Here is a 21,930-nt window from a genome sequence, read left to right as displayed (position 1 = left end):
GACACGCCACACTCCTCACAGACAGTCACCCGGAGGAAACCCACGCAGACACAAGGAGACACGGGGAGAACACACCACACTCCTCACAGACAGTCACCTGGAGGAAACCCACGCAGACACAGGGAGGACACACCACACTCCTCACAGACAGTCACCTGGATGAAACCCACGGCGAACACACCACACTCCTCACAGACAGTCACCCGGAGGAAACCCACGCAGACTCAGCGAGAACACACCACACTCCTCACAGACAGTCTCCCACGGGGCTCGAACCCACAACCTCCAGGTCCCTGGAGCTATCTGCTGCACCATCGTGCTGTCCATAAACATAGCCACTTTAACATAATTTAACTCCACTATATACTAAATAGTAATTTAACAAATATATTTCACATTTGTGAGAACAGATGGCTTTTAGTAATTATCAATATATTTCATGTGATATTTTTTTTTCCAAAGTTGTTGACGTTATTCACACTTCGGTCCAGAAGATGGAGCTGAAATATCTTTAAAAAATAAAAAACAGGATGGAAACAGTTAATCGTTAAAGCCCCTCCTCTGAGGGCATTGGCGCGCAGTGCTCAGCGCAGCGTCGCCGCGGCTCTTCCTCCGTAGCCTCGGAGAAACTGGGGAGAACATGGCGGGCATGAGCGCTTCAGCTCCCGGTGCGGGGTCCACAGCGGGACCCGTTCAGCAAGGACTGAAGGAGGCTTTAATTGAGACACTGACCGCAATCCTGTCGCCGGTTCAAGAACTACGAGCTGCTGCGGAGGAGCAAGTTAAAGTGTTAGAAGTGACCGAAGGTAAGCGCTTTAGCATTGGCAGGTTAACATTAGCCAGTCCGGTAAACTAGGTTTACATTGGTGCTTAGTGTGCTGCGTTTATCTGTGTGTATCCAGAGCCGCTGTGTGCGCGCGTGCGGGGAAAACACTGAACACCCGGACATTTCCTCAGTGTGTTAGCCTTTCTTGTTTTTGTTGCTCTTGAAAGATAACTCCTTTTAGCGCTTCTTGGCCACGCTGTAATTCATACAGCACTGGGGTTAGCGGGCTGGCTAACTGGCTCCTATAGGGCAGGATGCAGTGTGGAACAAACTTTATTGGCCTGTTATTCCGGGTCTGGAAAAGCAAATATTAAACAAAAACGTGAATTTGTGTTTTAGCTTCAAAACTTGAGCGTTAACAGTTGTGTAATGAATACGTTGAAACGGAACGTCAGTGTGCCGTTGACCACGATTCCTTTCTGTAACAAAGCTCACAGAAAACACGTCCACTTTTGTCAAATACAGCGTTGTGTTTCTGAAGGGTTCAACACCACATCTCTCAGTTGTTGTGGAGTTTTAGCTGAATTTCATCCGAGAATAAAATCATTCTGTTGGCTCTCGGACAGCCTCCTGTTTCCCGCCTTGTTCCGTTCTGAAGTGTCCGTCAGATGTAGCCCTTCTCTGTGATTCTGAAGTTACTTACTATTTCTTATTCGTTTTTCTTAATTTTTTAAAGTTTTTCTTCTTAATTTGTAGCTTCTTATTCAGCGAACGACTCTAAACCGAAATGAGAGCAGCTGTCATACACTTCGCACTTTTGTATTTACTTTTAAATTTTAATTTCGCCTATGACCCTGTTTCTCCAGTGAGTTGAAACATTCTCAGCAGTCTCAGGAATTTTGAATAAAAACAGGAGGCCTACTGGAGATTTTATTCAGATCTGGTCCAAAAAAATAAGTTCCTTTGTAAAAACCTGACCCTTCTCTGTTAGGAACACCTGGGTTCAGACCCAAGGTGATTTCATACCTGTAAATAAACTAACAGCATTTTACACTGAGCAGTAATGAACAGTAGAACATTCCAGATGGAATATCAGAAGCATACTGAAGGCCTTGTTTGTGTTGGGACATTTCAGAGGAATATTAAGCACCATATTGTTGTTCCTTTGCAGATAAAAATTCCTTAAAGTAAACAAATCCCTCACTGTAAATAAAACCTAGTTTGAAACTGGTCTAATATGATTTCATACCTCATAACTACTGGTAAGGTCTACACACTGAGGATTCGAACACAGTATCAGAAAAATAAGAAGCTGATATTCCAGACCAGTTAAGGGCTTTCAGATCCATGGGCAATTTAACCATGTAAACCAGAGAAAAGTCACATCCTGTAAGAAAACTTAGTTAGATTCATATTTATAACATATTATTTTTAAATTGTATTATACAACTGGTATAATACATTCATTCATTCAACCGGAGGAAACCCACGAAGACAGAGAGAGAACACACCACACTCCTCACAGACAGTCACCCGGAGGAAACCCACACAGACACAGGGAGAACACCACACTCCTCACAGACAATCACCCCGAGGAAACCCACGCGGACACAGGGAGAACACACCACACTCCTCACAGACAATCACCCGGAGGAAACCCACGCGGACACAGAGAGAACACACCACACTCCTCAGTGTGGTGTCAGTCACCCGGAGCGGGAATCGAACTCACAACCTCCAGGCCCCTGGAGCTGTGTGACTGCGACACTACCTGCTGCGCCACCGTGCCACCGTTTCTACATGTTTGTGGATAAAGCCCAGTTACATGTTTTCAGTTACTGTCTCTGTCTCTTTTTCAGAAACTCAGTCAGTTCGACCTATAAACAGAATTAAAGCCAGTATTTCTCTCCTTGAGTTTAAGGCATGGCTTTTTTCCTGAGATGAAACGACTGGCGCTGCTCAGATAAAGGCCTTGTATGTCCCTGTGGAAGTTTGAACTTGAGATCTTGAGGAATGAAGTGAATCTGTCAGAGGGAGAAACCCGTACTCAGCGAGGGGCTTCTCGTTTGTCTCTTCCAACATAAATAAGGCTTTGTGTGGTTGTGTGGGATGGGATCTTTTCTCTTTGGTTATTCTTTTTGTTATTAATTAGTTATTTTCTGGTCCATGGACGTTAAAGCCCACTTAATTAAGTTATATTGAATTTCAGTTTTTTAGTCACTAATACTCAGCTACTTTTGCAGCATGAAATGACCCTGGACCAGTCCAGCTTAGATTTTATTTTAAGGGAAGGACCTGTTCTGCACGGGGGACTCCTCTTTTTGTACTTTTAAAAACGCACTTCAGTATTTCCCGTAGGAACCTATAGGCTTTATGTAGATTTTCAAACCATTTTTGTATTTTTTGTACAGTGAAAGAACATAGAATTTAGAATATAAATATTATGATAGTCTGTAATACTTATATATTACTATAATACTAAGTGTAGTCTAATATCTACATGTAATTAATATCTATGTATCAGCATCAATAGTGACAGATATATACAAGCAACATTTTAAATATCTGTTTTGGACCATTATTCCTTACCTGGGACATCTCTATTGAGAATTGTCTGTACTGAGTTGCTCTACTGTAGCTTGGTGAATCAGTAATAAGAACTTAGACTAAAATCAACATCAGTGTGTGACACAAGGCTGATTTTGCAGAAGGCAGGATTTGCTATAGTAAGCAGCAGGCCTCTGTTCCTCACTGAGGGGACTGTGGTGAGCTGGTTGTCAGCAGTAACATTGTCTCCTGGCCTCCACAGTCTCTTTGAGCTAAATCCTGGCACAGAGAGGCATGGCACGTGTCACTGGCTCTTAGCATTCACTGTGCCAGCCAGGGGCCCTCTTAATAATAGGTTAGTGGTGATTCTTAAAATGTAATTACAACATGAAACGATGCTGTTGTTGTCAGCCGTTTAAATTCCTATTTGACATTTGATAGTCAATTGTTTTTACTTTTTAAAACAGAACTGAAGACAGATAAGTCAGTGGTTTGATTAACACTGTAACAACTGTTTCTTTTACATGTGCGTTAGAGTTTGGCGTTCACCTTGCTGAGCTCACGGTTGACCCCCAGGGGGCGCTAGCTATACGACAGGTGAGTAGAGTTTGACCGCTGACAAATCTTTGTCAAGTTGTAATGCATATTTGGTGGTGTGGGGTTTTTGTTTTCTTTTTAATAACCCACTAAACATCTGTGTTACTTCTGTGCAGCTTGCCTCGGTCATTCTGAAGCAGTACGTTGAGACTCACTGGTGTGCCCAGTCAGAGAAGTTCAGACCTCCAGAAACTACTGAAAGGGTAAGTTGGTGATATAACCTAAGCAGAGCTACGGTTACTGCTTCAACAGCCACAGACGCTCTGCCCCCAGCTACACAGTGCATTCAGTGCGTTAATGTGGCCTCACAGTCAGGATCCTGCCCGTTGCGTTCTGATTGGCTCTCTGTGCACCAACGTACAGCACTGTTTGTCTCCAAAGCTTTATGTAAAACAAACCAAACTTAATTTCTTTGTTTCATTGTCTTTTTAAATTATTACATGGCCATGAGATCAGTGTTAGTGCTCAGATGTTAAAGCTGCAGCTTGTTTGAAAGTTGAGAGATGCATTAGAAACAGACACATTTTGTTGTTGCTGTTGTTTGCACTATTCTGCTCCTCCCTTGCATTGATATAAAGTGTGTTTTTGATATAGACGACACGCTCAGATCTCTCCCTCGTGCTGAACCCGTCTCTGATCACGGCGCTGATGTCATTTGGAGCTTATTTGCAAAAGTGTAGTGGATAGAAACTTGACTTTATAGGAACATTCTGCGCTTTTTTTTCCCTGCCTATATTTCTTTTTTACGCAGAACGTTGGGATGGAAACCGAGCTACTCTTTTCACTACTACTCTTGGGGTTTAGGGTATTATTACTGTAAATTAACAGCGACAGTGATGCTGTACTTCAGCCAGGGGTGCTTATTAAACTACTATTAAACTATTTAACTACGTGAACACAGACACATTCTCATCTTGCCAGGTTTTTGCCTTGGATGCAGTGTTTATTCTCTCTCTTGCCTGAAAATTTTCATTGGTAAAGTTACGCAGCCAGTGCATTAATGTGTTTTAATACTTTATGGATTTTTGCTTTGTGTGCACTACATTCTCCACTGTCTGTTTTCCTCTTTCAGTCACATGACTGTGATGGGACATGAATAATAAAACAATGATAATAAGCATTAATGTTTTCATTGTTAAAGGTATCATCAGGATTGTCACAGCTGTAAATTCAGAATATTACATGTTTAACTTTCTGTATGTTTGTAACATTTTTGTTTTTAAAATTTCTTTCCTGTCAAGGCCAAGGCAGCAATCCGTGAGCTCCTTCCGGGCGGCTTGCGGGAGGCCATTAGTAAGGTGCGTTCCAGTGTGGCCTATGCAGTGTCAGCAATTGCTCACTGGGACTGGCCAGAGGCCTGGCCTCAGCTGTTCACACTCCTTATGGACATGTTGGTCAGTGGAGATGTCAATGCTGTGCATGGCGCCATGAGAGTCCTCACAGGTATTGAGTCTTTCAGAGTTGCACATCTGGTCCTATTAATATCACCTTACACACTTATACAGTTACATTTAATTTTTTAAACACATTGTATCACCAGAGGTGTTGAAACATGTTTGTTCTTAAGCTGTGAACAGCATGGACTCCCCAGGACACAAATTATGTCTTCTGTTGTTTTTCCAAGTTCCGCTTTCTCTTCAAGAAACATTCATTCATTCCATCATTCATTCATTCATTCATTGTCTTTAACCCTTATCCAGTTCAGGGTCGCGTGGGTACAGAGCCTACCTGGCTTCATGGGGCGCAAGGTATACACCCTGGAGGGGGTGCCAGTCCTTCACACGGCAACACAGACACACACTTGCACAAACAGATTCACTCACACACTCACACCTACGGACACTTTTGAGTCACCAATCCACCTAACAGTGTGTGTTTTTGGACTGTGGGAACAAATTGGAGCACCCGGAGGAAACCCACGTGGACACGGGGAGAACACACCAACTCCTCACAGACAGTCACCCGGAGGAAACCCACGCGGACACAGTGCGAACACACCACACTCCTCACAGACAGTCACCCGGAGGAACCCCACGCGGACACGGAGAACACAGCACACTCCTCACATACAGTCACCCGGAGGAAACCCACGCAGATACAGGGAGAACACAGCAAGGTGTATTTGAATGTGCATGTTGTTTTCTTACTAGAGAATATTCATGTGGATTCACCTACTACTACTACTACTAATAATAATAATAAAAAGTCGTGTTCCACCGATTCCGTATCGCCACCAATATTGGCAGTTAAACACTTACATGGCACTTTTCAGGATACACTCCATGAAGCAGATACTGATGCACATACACGCCACTAGATGCAGCACGAATTTTAGCAGTTTTTGTCGATTTTAACACACTACACGACCCCAAACTCCACAACCAAACACAACTCCTAGGAGACACAGATAAATACGGACGTACAAGTCTCTGGTTATTGTTTACGCAGCTATTTGTATAGATTCACAAAGAAAAAACATGTAAATGGATGGGAAAACTCTGTCAGCATGACTACACACTGTAGCAGGAGCTGGAGATTAGGAGAATAGCACATAGTTGTGGCTAGGTTCAGAAATTACACTAGTGGGAGCCAGTGTTTCATCATTTAAGGTGGAATGGAAATTTAGAATACAGTTGGAATAAAGGCTGTAACTGTTTTGTGGCTCTCCTACAGGTGATACATATTATATGGAGACATGTGCATACAGCACTATTTAATACATTGGCATGCATTTAACAGTAAAACTATGAAAAACTACAAAGAACACTGACTTAATTGAAGCAACCACAAAGGAGCATGTTAACACAGTCTAGCCGGATTGAACAGCTTTTTACACTTTCATGTGTATATTTGTCACGACTGTGAAATGCACTTTAAGGGCTGCTGCTGACCTGTGTTGCTATTTTTGTTTTTTTTATGTGCAGTGAATAAAAAGTAAATGTTGTTCATTCAAGCTTATTATATTTTATTAGCCATACAAAACACTGCTTTAACAAAATAAAATCTGTAAGTGTAGCAATATAAATATCTGGATTCAAAGGCGTTAAGATAGAGTTGGTATCGGTACTCTGTATCAGCAGATACTTGAACATGAAATATTGGTATCGCTATCAGAAGGGAAAAAGTGCATCCCTAATTAAAACCAGCCCCCAATCTTATGAAAGCCTTTGTATTATTTATTTATTTATTTTTACTGCTTTGTGGAGTACATCATCTTTTATTTAAACTACCTGCTCTGTTTATTTAATTTCTAACCACCTCTTAAACTGTACAGTATAAACCTGCTTTCTAAACTAAACACAGTTTATAAAAGCATATATTGAAAATATAAATTTACACACACAATCTGCTTTATAGAGTTTACCAGAGAAGTGACAGACACACAGATGCCACTGGTTGCTCCTGTCATTTTGCCAGAGATGTACAAAATCTTCACCATGGCAGAGGTATGTTAAGTTGTGTTTTATTAATGGCTTTGTAATGTATATTGTAAAATAATGCACTAAAGGCCTGTCATTTTGTCTTATTGAAGGTATACAGTATTCGCACACGTTCCAGAGCGGTTGAGATTTTTACCACTTGTGCCAACCTTATCTGTGCTATTGAGGTATTCGAAAAGGTGAGCTTTAAATGTGAACAACGATAAAACAGCTACAATTATAGCTACTATTTTGGATATAATTTAGAATAACGTGTGTCTTTCTCTCTCTCTCCAAGGGTGCTGCAAAAGCTCTGATATTTCCTGTGGTACAGCAGTTCACAGAGGCATTTGTGCAAGCCCTGCAGATGCCTGATGGTCACACTTCAGACAGTGGCCTTAAGATGGAAGTCCTCAAGGTAAGGGCTTGTTATGTCTGTGCAGACCTGATTTAAAAAAAAAAAAAAAGTGTTCAAAGTCTCAAAAAAACTGATCTGACACATCCTTTTAAAGCATGCAAAATCAGAGGCAGCAATTCACTTTCCTATGAAAACATTAAGAAAAAGCTCTATACCACAGATGCTCCACAAATAAATCAAGCCTTTTGATATAGAGTGTGTTTTTTATATAAACAACCCGCTCAGATCCCTCCCTCTCCCTCGTTTCGATGCTTTCCCTGATCACGGAGCCTACATCATCTGAAGTTTATTCGCAAAAAAAGTGCAGTGGATGGAAACACGATTCATTTTTTGCCGATATTTCTTTATTACGCAAAACATTTGCGAACGTTTTGAATGGAAACCCAACCACTGTATCATCAGATGATGAAGCGAATCTGTCCTTCGGGAAACCAAATAAGGAAAGAAATACCTCGAGACTGAGCTGCGGGAACAGCAGTGAGGTAAACCTGTGACTGTTCTTCTCGAGATGGGATTGTTAATAAATAATATTCTATGAACATAGCAGCGGGAATATATTTAGAGGGCGTGCACCGCACAGCTGCTCTCCATGACCTTAAAAGTCTCGCAGGGCCACAAAACTATGAACCAAATTTGAAGCTGAAAAGTGAAAACATACAGATGCTTTTATAATGTCTGGTACTCGTTTAAACTTCCCCAAACACACTGGTACAGTCCAAGTCCCTTACTATTCCATTCCACATTAAAAAATGTGCTAAATTGAGGTCTTGGAGTTTCTGATAGATGCTGACTTGGATGATGGAGGGCTAATCACAAAGTTAATTATGAGACATGTATATAATTTTTTTTTTGTAATACTTTATAAATGTTAATTTATACCTCATTTTGTTCTGAGTGTGGCTGTTTATTCTCAAGCCAAAAATGGAGGTAGAACACTAGTGGAGAGTCAGGTGCAACTGTCAAAAAAATGGTCACATTTGTCTCAGAGTTCCTGGGGCCCAAGGAAAGTCTGGACAGGCTCTGGTAATGGTTGTAGTAATGAATTGTGGCTGCCGTAGTGTGTATACATTATTTGTCGTTTTGTTTTAACTGCTTTTGGGTTCTTTCTCCTCAAAGGCTGTGACTGCCTTGGTGAAGAATTTCCCCAAATCTATGGTTTCCTCCATGCAACAAATACTTCCCATTGTGTGGAACACATTGACAGAAAGTGCTTCTTTATATCCTTTTATATATTTGTCATGTTTATGCACTCTTTTTAAAAGGCATTGTATTTGCAGTTCAGTTATTTAAGTTTTGATAAGTTGGTTGTTGTATGGCCATTGCGATTATGTGCGAACCCTACCACGAAACTGTTTATTAAATGCATTTTTCTTAACCATTTGTTTACTTATGTGAGAACAGAAGTCAACTACACAGAAGAAGTGGATGATCCTGTTGACTCAGATGGTATGTTAAGTTTTAGCAGAATTTTAATTGTTTCCCAGGTCACACCTGTAAAAAATTTGAGCACACTGATATGTTATTGGAGGAAGACAACCTTTTTTTTTTCTTCATTGTGTCTTTGCCAAAGTTCAAACCTAGGGCATAGTAAGAAAAACTCAAATGCTTGTACCACTGGGAAACCTACTATGACTGTATAATGTGTTTGTAAATGCAGACAGTTTGTACATTTGACACTTGAGTAAATTAAATTAACCCCAAAAAATGATCAAAACTTTGGCATGATATTAACATTGTTACACACACAGGTGCTGGTCATAAAATTAGAATGTCATGAAAAAGTTGATTTGTTTTAGTAATTCCAAGAAAAACGTGAAACTTGGATATTATACTCATTCATTACACACAGACTGATATATTTCAAGTGTTTATTTCTTTTAATTTGATGATTATAACTGGCAACTAATGAAAACCCCAAATTCAGTATCTCAAAAAAATTTGAATATTACTTAAGATCAAGACAAAAAAAGGATTTTTAGAAACGCTGGCCAACTGAAAAGTATGAACATGTACAGCACTCAGTACTTAGTTGGGGCTCCTTTTGTCTGATTTACTGCAGCAGTGCGGTGTGGCATGGAGTCGATCAGTCTGTGACACTGCTCAGGTGTTATATGAGAGCCCAGGTTGCTCTGATAGTGGCCTTCAGCTCTTCTGCATTGTGGGGTCTGGCATATTGCATCTTCCTGCAATATGGGGTTAAGGTCAGGCGAGTTTGTTGGCCAATTAAGAACAGGGATACCATGGTCCTTGAACCAGGTACTGGTAGCTTTGGCACGTCCTGCATCTTCTTAAAGTTAGTCAGCAGCAAGAAGCATGAAATGCTCTAAAACTTCCTGGTAGACGGCTGCATTGACCTTTGACCTCAGAAAACACAGTGGACCAACACCAGCAGATTACATGGCAACCCAAACCATCACTGACTGTGGAAACTTTACAACCTCAAGCAACGTGGATTCTGTGCCTCTCCTCTCTTCCTCCAGACTCTGAGACCTTGATTTCCAAAGGAAATTGTTTCACAGTCCTCTCCAGGGTGCAAATATCCCTATCGCTTGTACACTTTTTCTACCACATCTTTTCCTTCCCTTCACCTCTCTATAAATGAGCTTGAACACAGCTCTGTGAACAGCCGGCCTCTTTAGCAATGACCTTTTTGTGTCTTGCTCTGCTTGTGTAAGGTGTCAATGGTCGTCTTTTGGACAACTGTCAAGTCAGCAGTCTTGCCCATGATTGTGGAACCTACAGAACTAGACTGAGAAAACACCTACAAAGGCCTTTAAAATGGTCTGAGTTAATTTGCTGATTAAAGTATGGCACCACATGTCTTTATTATTGAAACTTTTCACAATATTCAAATTTTCTGAGATACTGAATTTGGGGTGGCGGCACGGTGGCGCAGCAGGTAGTGTCGCAGTCACACAGCTCCAGGTGCCTGGAGGTTGTGGGTTCGATTCCTGCTCTGAGTGACTGTCTGTGAGGAGTTGGTGTGTTCTCCCCGTGTCCGCGTGGGTTTCCTCTGGGTGCTCCGGTTTTCTCCCACAGTCCAAAAACACACGTTGGCGACTCAAAAGTGTCCGTAGGTGTGAATTGTGTGTGTGTTGCCCTGTGAAGGACTGGTGCCCCTCCAGGATGTATTCCTGCCTTGCGCCCAATGATTCCAGGTAGGCTCTGGACCCACCGCGACCCTGAACTCGATAAGCGGTTACAGATAATGAATGAATGAATTTGGGGTTTTCAATAGTTGTTATAAAAGAAATAAACACTTGAGATACATCAGTCTGTGTGTAATGAATGAGTATAATATACAAGTTTCACTTTTTGAACAGAATTACTGAAATAAATCAACTTTGTCATGATATTCTAATTTCATGAGCAGCACCTGTAAATGCTGATTTAAAAAGATCACTAATAGATGTTTGAGTCTAAGATGTGTGACAGTTATTTATCAGTAAAATATAACATTAAACTGAAATCATCTTTAAGAAGTTGTGTACTTGAAATTTTGCGTCTTAAAATTGCTATCCACATAAACCTTGCCATTATTATCAGTTGGACCATGAGGAAAATGACTGCACTTACTGACCACGATACATTTTTCTTGAATCCTGTGTTTAGGGGAGGTTCTTGGCTTTGAAAACTTGGTTTTCAGTATCTTTGAATTTGTCCACACATTGCTGGATAACAACAAGTTTAAGAGCACAGTTAAGAAAGCTCTCCCGGAACTCATCTATTACATTATCCTTTACATGCAGATTACGGAAGATCAGGTACATTTACCATTATCTGACTTTTATTTTATTTATTTTTTTTTTTGCATCTCTGCCTGTTTATAGTCTTCAGCGATGTGTTATTTATAACTAACATGTTTTTCTATAGATCAAAGTTTGGACTGCCAATCCACAGCAGTTTGTTGAGGATGAAGATGATGACACATTTTCTTATTCAGTCAGAATATCTGCTCAAGACTTATTGCTGGTAAAAGAATTTTGTGTTCACCTTTAAAAGACCACAAACAATAAATGTGTATGTTAATTTGACCAGAATGAAAACGGCTACAAGAAAAGTGCACATATAAAACTGGAAGGGTGAAATCTTGTCTGTTTGTAATAACTGTTTAGCCTTTGATTTAAACCTGTGATTTATTTTATCAAACGTCATTTATCAGGTTGTGGCAGCCGAGTTCCAGAATGAGAGTGCTGCAGCTTTAGCAGCAGCAGCCACTAAGCACCTCCAAGAGGCAGAGCAGGCCAGGAATTCTGGCAGTGAACACTGGTAGGTTGAAGATGAGCTGCTGACGTCAGTGAGTTGATTTGTGTTAATAATTTGAAATGTTCAAAAAACACTTAAAATGTTACTTTGCGTGGAGAGCAGAAATAAAAAAAAAAAATAGGTAGAATAGTTGTCATTTGTGTAATTTTCAGCAACTATATTTTACAGCAGATTTCAAAAAAACTGGAGATGAAAAAAGAGTGCATATTCAGGTTTTGTTGAAATGTGCTGTACAACTGAAATACACGGCAATAACTGCCTGCAACACACTGCAAAGAACTGTTGGGACAGGGGTAAAATGGGTGAAATAAATATATTTAAACCCCATGCCACACTGTTTTAAAGCATTATAATAAGCAGATGATTATAAATTGAACAATCACCATAGGCTCAGTCTTTGCTCATTACACCAGGGTTGTCAAACCCTCACTGAATAAGAAACACTCTTGCTACACTGATAAATATAGCTACTTTGGCTTATTATAGGGGGAAAAAAACTCTTGCCATTTTACTGAGTCAGTCAGCAAATGCGTCAAATGCAAGCTGAAGGCCATACCTCAAAACCATAGAAGCCCAAGCTCTTCTCCAATGATCCAAAAGACAGTGGGAATGTTTCAGCATGTTTTCTTGAAAAAGGAATGTTTTTTTTTTCCGTGTTAATGTCGCTAGGGACCGTCCAGACTGTTGTAACCTATAGTGCACTGGTGACAGCACGACAGGTGACTCGCAAATGTAAAAAAAACGTCCATTAATATGGATGCAAACATTGGGTTTTTAGAGAGACATGCTGCCATCTAGACAGTGTCTTTTTCTGAGACGTCCATGGATATTCCAGTAATACAATACCAAGCCTCATTCTATGCATAACTACAACAACATGGCTGCAGTGCTTCAATGACCTGCCTGTGGTCCAGACCTGTCTCCTATGGCACACTGTGAAAAAGAAAATAAGGCAGTGGTTACTGTGGTTGATACATATCAGAATGAGCAAAACTTCCTCAGTCCCAAAATGATTTAACAGTATAAGCAAAAGTGATGTTACACATTGGTAAACTTCTGTCACAACATTTTTGAAATGTGTTGCAGGCATCAAAATCTAAATGTGTTTATATTTACAAAATACATTCACATTGTTCAGTGAAAATAATGGAATTCTCTTGTTTGAATTAAAAAAAATTAACAAATGGCAGATTATGGTTTTTATTGCATTTGCAAATCTGGTTTTGTTTGATTGAGTCTGATTTTTATTGATGATTTATGTTAATTGTCAGTGTGGGTGATGATAAGACGCCAAAAAAGAATTGTATAGAGGTTTAGAAGGCTTTCAGCACAGCTTTCAAATGGATTAATTGATGAAACAGTTTGAAACTGAAAGTTAAGTCATAAAAACATTAACATGGCTAATCACGTTGAATTGTTTTTGTTTGTATATTTCTGTTATGCAGGTGGAAAATCCATGAAGCTTGCATGCTGGCTCTTGGCTCAGTTAAGACCATCATCACAGAGAATGTTAAGAATGGTCGTGTGCAGTTTGACATGCACGGCTTTCTTGCCAATGTTATTCTCGCTGATCTTAATCTAGCAAGTAAATATCAATCCATCTGAAAATCTCTATAATTTAACATAGAATTGAGCTCTTTATACTCTTTTATTAATTGCGGTCCCAACTTCCTCTTTTAGGAAAATAAGTTGTGGTAGTTATTACATTTTTGAATGCCTTGTCTTTCCTCAGCTGCATCTCCATTCCTACTGGGCCGAGCTCTTTGGGCAGCTAGTCGCTTTACTGCAGCCATGTGCCCAGAATTAATCCAGCAGTTCTTACAGGCTACAGTGAGTGGTTTACATGACAGCCAGCCACCGTCGGTCCGTATCTCTGCTGTGCGTGCTATCTGGGGGTAAGAGTTTTATTTTTTTTTTATTTTGAAAAGACATTTGAACTGGGTTTGGTTGTGTTTGAAGAAGACGTTTTGTGTGATTTATTAATTTTTTTTTTTAATTCCCCTGCCCCTCCAGTCTGTAGCTAATCAGATTTTCAGCTACAAAACCATAATGCATAGTTATTCTGTCTTTCTTGACAAGCATTTAAAAAAAAATCAATATGGCCTGTGCAAAAGTCTACCTAAGGCTCAGCTATCCAATTCAGGGTCGCGGTGGGTCCAGAGCCTACCTGGAATCATTGGGCGCAAGGCAGGAAGGGGCGCCAGTCCTTCACAGGGCAACACAGACACACACACACATTCACTCACACACTCACACCTACGGACACTTTTGAGTCGCCAATCCACCTGCAATGTGTATTTTTGGACTGTGGGAGGAAACCAGAGCACCCGGAGGAAACCCACGCAGACACGGGGAGAACACACCAACTCCTCACAGACAGTCACGAATCGAACCCACAACCTCCAGGTCCCTGGAGCTGTGTGACTGCGACACTACTTGCTGCGCCACGGTGCCGCAGATGTTGATTAGCACATCTTTATTTGTGCTACGATGTAGTAAACATGGGCTCCTCTAAGCACCTCTCTAAAGATATTTTCAATTGTCACTCATAAGTAGGGAGCTGTCACTTTAAAGGGGACATCTACGATTGTTTTTACGTTCTGAAGCTCCATGTCTTTTAAGGTGGAACAGTATGTTTGAGAAGAAAAACTGTTTAAAAGTGTCTGTAACTTGTAAGTTTTTATTCACTTTTAGAAATCCTACAGAAACTCATTTGTAACTCGAGTTGTTTAGTTTTGTAGCACTTTCACTAATGCATCTATCTCCCGAGTTTGGAGACATTCCTACATTAAGGGATCTGAAACAGCAAAAGAAGTGAATATTGCCCACCTATGGAGCAGGAATAGAGCAATATCCTCATCTGGGTTCATGCATTTCAGTGTTTGGGGTTCTCTACATTGTCTAAAATAGAGAGAAAGACCGGACAGAGACAGCTTGTTTATTTATTCGTGTACTGACACTGGGGCTTTGTAAACACGTTAGACCAGTTTAGAGCACCAACTGACTAAAGAAAAGCAAACGGTAAGGGAACACTTAATATAATTTAAAAAATAATAATTTATTTAAGGCATGAGGAGGAATAAAAGTGGTGTATACATTCTGACGTGCATATTAACTGAATCATTGTTCTGTATTCTTAAGATCAATTCCTTTCTCTGTTTTTTCTTCACACTGTTAAGGGTCCCTTGTTGCAAAATTGAGAACCCCAGCATATGAGGGACCTCTGAAATTTGTGTTGAGTTTTGACAAATTGTTTCCTTATTTTATGACAAGCTTCAGGTTACGTCTTTTGACAGCTGAAGATGTTACTCTTTCATGCTCTTGGATTGAACCATGTTGTGTGTGTGTGTGTGTGTGTGTACCAGGTATTGTGATCAGCTGAAGTTGTCGGAAAGCACTCACATCTTGCAGCCATACCTGCCCAGTATTTTGGAGGGTCTAGTGCAACTGGCTGCTCAGTTTAGCTCAGAGGTGCTTACCTTAGTCATGGAGACTCTTTGCATCGTATGTACAGTGGATCCAGCTTTTACCACTAGTGCAGAGAACAAGATCTGCCCACTCACTATCGCCATCTTCCTGAAATACAGCAATGGTATACCTACAGTATTTAATGTTCCTCTAGTTGATTATTGAACCAATTTCCAGTTCAGGATTTCTCACATTTAATATGCATTTTTGTCTTCATTACATTAGATCCTGTGGTGGCATCCTTAGCCCAAGACATCTTTAAAGAGTTGGCCCAAATCGAAGCCTGCCAGGGCCCCATGCAGATGCGACTCATCCCTACACTTGTCAGCATCATGCAGGCCCCACCGGATAAGATCCCTGCTGGGCTTTGTGCTGTGGGTATATTTCTCATTTTAGATTTAATCTCATATTAAATGTTGTTTCAGCACTTTCATTAATCACTAATCACTGTCCTGACTGCACAGACTGCTATAGATATATTGACAACAGTTGTTCGGAACACCAAACCTCCTTTGTCTGAGATGCTTGTGTGCCAGGCTTTCCCTGCTGTGGCTCAGTGCACACTTCGCACTGATGATAATACAACAATGCAGGTAAATAGCTATTTATAAACATACTTATTAACATACCAGGCATCCGTATGTTTAGTAATAATTGTATTAGACAAGAGTGTATTGAATGGCTTGATGAAATTTTGCATACAAACATTTAGTCTTAAAACTTGCAGAACGGTGGTGAGTGTCTGCGGGCCTACGTCTCTGTGGCTCTGGAACAGGTGGGACAGTGGCAGGATGAGCAGGGCCACAGTGGCCTGTGGTACGTCATGCAGGTGGTCAGTCAGCTCCTGGATCCGCGGACGTCTGAGTTTACTGCTGCCTTTGTAGGCCGTCTTGTTTCCACCCTGATCGCCCGTGCTGGCACACAGCTAGGGGAGCAGCTGGACCAAGTACTGCGTGCCATTCTTAGCAAGATGCAACAAGCAGAGACACTGAGTGTGATGCAGGTATCCATTTATAAATTTCCACACAACAGGAAAGAACAGTGCATAATCAAGACATTTTTAATAATCCAGTCTTACACACTGATCAGCCACAGCATTAAAATTACCACCTTTTTCTGGAATCGTACGTTTTATCAGCTCCACTTACCATGCAGGTGAACTTTGTAGTAGGTTATCTCAGGAATAGAGGATTCTTACAAATTTTGCGGTAACATGAGTGAATTTAAATCTACAGGTGGGTGTGTGTATAATAGAATGGCCATCTAAAGATTCCTGCAGCAGACTGCAATTTGTTGGGTTTAGCACCAACACCACCACATCAGTGTCTCTGTAGTGTTGTGGATGGTGCACCACCCAAATAGTACCTGCAGTGAAAGTGAAACTGGAATGGGGCAAAAATTATACAGTGAAAGAGAAGAAATGCAGTCTGTTATTGTAGAATTAGGTACGGCACCTGTATCGTAAGTGGAGCTAAACAAATGGGCAGTGTATGTAGAAACAAGGAAGTCATTGTAAAAATATGGCTGGCTGATGCCTATTCATGCCATCATTATGGGCTCCTAATAGCCAATCATATTTAGTTTTATTTTTTGTGAACTTTAAAACATAAAACAGAATATTTATAGATTAGAACATCTCTGTTGGAAAATGTAAATATATGCATCAAGAATTGTAATTGCCATTCAGCTTTTTAATTATTTTTTATTTTATTTTATTTTTTTAAATTCCCTCTGCATTTTAAAATGTAACCTTTTAAACAGAATTTCATGTGCAGTTAAACCCTCTGCATAATAATCTGGTAGACTACTCAAAGACTGTGTTGAGTTGTTTTTCCTTTATTTGAATTTGGCATTTGGACTGGTTTAGAGATCACACACCTCATCTGATAAGCTCAGTCTGTTAGATAAACATGGTTAACTTTACCACAGTGCACCAGGAACTCAGATGATGTTTATGACTTGTTTACGACAGTGTGTTACGACAGTTTCCTCCTGTTTTCAGATCCTGTTTAGTTAATGATCCATCCATGTGGAAGGTCGCAAAATGGAGGGTAAAGATGTGTGCCTCTCAGACCAGTAGATCAGTCTGAGGTTCAATTAGAGCGCTCAATGAACAGCATTATATCAACTGGTCTCCTCTCTTCACTTTGAAACCACCAGAAGACAAGTTTACAACAACTGCTTCAATGTTATATTTTTATATTCATGTGACATTTTCTCCTGTCCTTTTCTCTTTTATTGCAGTCTCTGATTATGGTGTTTGCCCATCTGGTCCATTCCCAGCTGGAACCTCTTTTGGAGTTCCTGTCCAGTCTTCCTGGACCCACAGGAAAACCCGCTCTGGAGTTTGTCATGACGGAATGGATGAGCCGTCAACATCTGTTCTATGGGCAGTATGAGGGTAAAGTCAGGTGGGGACTCGTGACACCTTCCTGCTTTTTTTCAAAATGATGAAAAAATGCATTATAGAATAAAAGTTCTCTGATCATATTTCCTTCGTCTGCAGTGCTATAGCTTTATGTAAAATACTTCAACATGGTCTTAATGCCAATGACAAGAGACTACAAGACATAGTAGTCAAAGGGGAGGAAATCTTTAACTCTGATGAAGGAATACGCACACGATCCAAATCTGCCAAAAGTAAGACTGTACCTTTTTAGCAGCCATTAATGCATGTTATTTACCATTTCTGTTTTAAGAAATCTGTTGATACTTAATGTTTCAGACCCAGAGCGTTGGACCAACATTCCCTTGCTGGTGAAGATCTTTAAACTTATTGTCAATGAACTGTCATCTGTAGTAGAGGCTAACACAAATAGATCAAATCCTGCAGATTGGAGTCAAGGTACTACAGTCATACACTGGGTGTACGTTAGCTGGCGTAGCAGATCTGAGCACTTCAGGCCAACTTATGCTTCTGTGTAGCATATATGCGTCAAAAAATCCTCCCACAAAGACACCTGATTGCGCCAAACCATATGCCACAGCCTGACTGACTGACTCTGTTTTCAAGACATTTATTCAACACAGAAGCATAACACGGCCTTTAGCTTTCTAGTGGTGTTTCTTAGCAGCAGTGTCAATAAAAATCCAAATCTTAATGGAGAAAATAATGCTTCTCAAATGGATGTCCTTTTCAGATTCCGGTGGAATGTGGGAGGATCAAGATGAGGAAGCAGAGGAGGAGGATGATGATGATGATGAAGGATCAGAAGGGCAGCTTCTCTCTGACCTCATATCGTCTAATAAATATGGTGAGACTTCACTTATATAAAGTGAATTCTAATAAGTTCTGGGAGACGTGATAGCAATAGTGTGAATATTATAAACAGAACAAGATTTAAGTGTATCAGCCCCCTCTGGCTAGTGCTATCAAAATTAACACATCACATCAACGCACATGGACATTACTATATATTTTTTTTCTTATTTACCAAATTTGGCCAGAACTTTTCATTCATTATCTGTAAGTGCTTATCCAGTTCAGGATCGCGGTGGGTCCAGAGCCTACCTGGAATCATTGGGCGCAAGGCACAAGAACACACCACACTCCTCACAGACATTCACCCGGAGGAAACCCATGCAGACACAGGGAGAACACACCACACTCCTCACAGTCAGTCACCCGGAGGAAACCCACGCAGAAACAGAGAGAACACACCACACTCCTCACAGACAGTCACCCGAAGGAAACCCACGCAGACACAGGGAGAACACACCTGTGAAATTTGAAAAATTGTAAATAATTATGTATTAAAAGGAAAACACAAATAATCGTAGACTAATCTCTGATCATTAGTTTACAGCCTTGGGAACAGTGACAGGGAAAATATTAATTTAAGGAGCTTGTGTCTGTAGTTGTGTGGTCAGTAATAATGGTTACTGTTTAATGTTGATGTCTTTTATTTTTGAACAGTTGATGTCTTTTATCTACTGGTTTAAAGCCATTCAGTGACTGCTACTTGTTAATGCTTGCCACAAGGTGTCATCAAAACTCCTCTCACACCTCTTTAACCAATCGTGTATTAGGAATCCAATTGACATACAATCACTGAAATACAGCGGTAAAGAATAACAATAATGAATAATAAACTGTAGAAACATAGTTCATGTGGAATAAATGAATTCAGAAGTACATACATCAATAAATGCATAGGCAAATTCAAAGACTTTAACTATGCCTTTCTTTGTCACTGAAACATATATATATATATATATATATATATATATATATATATATATATATATATATATATATATATATTATGTCTTCCGTGGAGCAGTAGTGGATGCTAATTATTAATAAATACACAGTCATTCAGAACTTTAATTTGACCTGCAAAACATTCCAAGCATATTGCCACAGGAAGGCATTTTAACACTAGTAAATTAGTGAAACTGTTAAATATAAACCAGTCAGTCACATCATTAAAAGCATCTCCTTGCTTCTCAAAGTAGTTGTTTTATCAGGTTAATTTAACAAGATTAAAGTGGGTTAACTGTATGCAGAGCAACAGAAACTAATCAGAGAACAGAACAAAGCAGCTGTATGCGAAATGACGCTGATAAGTGTGTGTAGAAAAACAGTGGTGTTTTGGCTGATTGGTGTATAATCTTGCTGTGCTAGCTTTTAGGACCCTGGTAGCTTTTCCACTATCAGCGCCCCGGAAATGAAGCCAGTGACGTTGCAAATACCAATCTTAAATGGGAAGTACCAGTCGATTTTTACCACTTCAGATGGCAGCCATTGTAATTTTTATGAGCTGCTATTGTCAGATAAAACAAACGCGATCACTACTCCAGCATGAAGATATTACAAACGTCTTGTTTGTGCTGGATGTCTGCGTTTTATAATAATTGATGAGTCTCTTCGACCAGTCAGTCCTTATACAGCTTACTTGAAACTACAAGCTAACGGTCTAAAAAAAGAGCCTGGATCCATGTAGCAGGTCGACTGTTAGACTAATGGGAACGCAGAAGAGCCAAACCGAGTAGGTACTATGCAACAGAAAAGCTCCATTACTAAGGTGATGCAGTCATTTTAGTGTAACAGTAACAACAAAAAGTCTTAAGAGGCTTCCATGTTAACACTAAGGTATCTCCCCCCCCCTTTAGATGACGATTATTATGAGGATGATGAGGATGACCCAGATGCCTTGACGGATCCTATATATCGAATTGACCTTCAGGTATCTTGCTCATAAATGATTATTGTTCTTATATAATCATTTTGTTATAGAGCCTGATGTTTACATGTCTTTTTTCCCCAGGCATATCTGACAGATTTCCTGACTCAGTTTGCCCAGCAGCCTTGCTACAGCATGTTTTCTAGCCATCTTAATGATTCTGAGAGAAGGGTCCTGCAGTCCATCGGGATCTAATCTGCACAGTCCCTATCAGCTGTCCTTGTTTTCTTTTCCACTTGCTGACACATTTCCAAACTTGGGCTGGTGTGGCCTTGGAAAGTCATTTTATCTGGGAACTTGCAAACTCCAAGCACAACTAAGGACTGTTTTCTTTTTTCAAAAGACAGTGCACTTGCTGACAGTGCCCTGCCTGAAGGTCTGTTGATTGTTACCATGGAGAAAGGCTTAAGAAGAAACATAACCCTGTATCAACTCCAGAGTGGACTGGGAGGGTTAAGGATATAGCCCAATGGACTAAGTGTAGCTTTGGGCCTTTGAATGGGGACAGTCGCTGTGTTCTCTGCAAAGGGACTGACGTCAGAAAACAAATGGTTAAGAAATATTAACTGTTGTCCATTTGTAATCTTCTCACTGTACCAACTCATGGTGGTCTAAAATCTTTCTGTAAAGGAAGGCATATTTTGACAAATGAACTTTGACAAGTTATTGGCAGCCTTATTAAATTGTCACAAAACCCTCTTGTGAGCCTCGTCCCTGTGGCTGCACAGTGTGATTGGAATGAGAGAGTCACAATGTTGCTATGGTGATACACAGTCTACTAATGTTCTTGTACCCATTAGAGATCCAGATGATATTTCAAAATAAAAGGCCCAATGGAAGTGATTTTTTTTTTCTTGTCTGGCTGTTAAAACGACATTCTTAATAGTGGAAAATCAACTGGGCAATATTTATAAGTAGGTTATTTTTAATATGTGTGTTGTATGTTGCATTATTAGTTTACCAGCACAGTGTAATATATGTTTTTCTTTATTTGTTTTGTTATGCTCATAGAGATCTTTTTCACTACCAAGCACGTCACAGTTGTTTAAACTGCATTCAGATTGGACCATGTCCTGTGCATCATTGCAGTACTCCTAGAGGGTGCTAGTGAGTGCCTTTTTATCAAAGAGAAATGGGATGCCCTACTGCCAAATATGAGCTTGATATTAATCCTAGTGAGCTGTGTTCTAACCCATTCTTTCCTTATGAGGCAGGTTATTGAGATTGTGTCACAGCTTGTTTCCGCACACTGCAGGTGATGGG

General features: G+C 40.2%; 1 protein-coding gene across 1 annotated transcript; it reads left to right on the top strand.

The window, feature by feature from the left end:
• Nucleotides 1-563: 563 nt before the first annotated feature.
• On the top strand, nucleotides 564-21,526 carry ipo9 (importin 9). The gene is made up of 24 exons (XM_066672973.1): nucleotides 564-806; nucleotides 3,849-3,910; nucleotides 4,027-4,113; nucleotides 5,152-5,353; nucleotides 7,268-7,356; nucleotides 7,443-7,529; nucleotides 7,628-7,747; nucleotides 8,864-8,964; nucleotides 9,135-9,193; nucleotides 11,360-11,511; nucleotides 11,621-11,719; nucleotides 11,910-12,016; nucleotides 13,459-13,598; nucleotides 13,746-13,908; nucleotides 15,379-15,605; nucleotides 15,707-15,855; nucleotides 15,946-16,074; nucleotides 16,209-16,484; nucleotides 17,726-17,892; nucleotides 17,988-18,121; nucleotides 18,207-18,326; nucleotides 18,622-18,735; nucleotides 20,597-20,670; nucleotides 20,752-21,526. Exons 1-24 carry the CDS (start codon nucleotides 641-643, stop codon nucleotides 20,860-20,862), a joined length of 3,135 nt encoding a protein of 1,044 aa, XP_066529070.1. The 5' UTR covers nucleotides 564-640; the 3' UTR covers nucleotides 20,863-21,526.
• Nucleotides 21,527-21,930: the final 404 nt, after the last annotated feature.

Source organism: Hoplias malabaricus, chromosome 5 (assembly GCF_029633855.1).
Source record: "Hoplias malabaricus isolate fHopMal1 chromosome 5, fHopMal1.hap1, whole genome shotgun sequence".
NCBI classification, from domain to species: Eukaryota; Metazoa; Chordata; class Actinopteri; order Characiformes; family Erythrinidae; genus Hoplias; species Hoplias malabaricus.
Note: the sequence above shows the minus strand (reverse complement) of the source record. Positions and strands in the feature narration are given on the sequence as shown.

Coding starts and splice junctions, on each gene's coding strand:
- ipo9 (XM_066672973.1), top strand. CDS start 641: ATGGCGGGCATGAGCGCTTCAGCTCCCGGTGCGGGGTCCACAGCGGGA. Junction 3,911..4,026: donor GGGCGCTAGCTATACGACAG/GTGAGTAGAGTT, acceptor ACTTCTGTGCAG/CTTGCCTCGGTCATTCTGAA. Junction 15,856..15,945: donor TCCCTGCTGGGCTTTGTGCT/GTGGGTATATTT, acceptor CTGACTGCACAG/ACTGCTATAGATATATTGAC.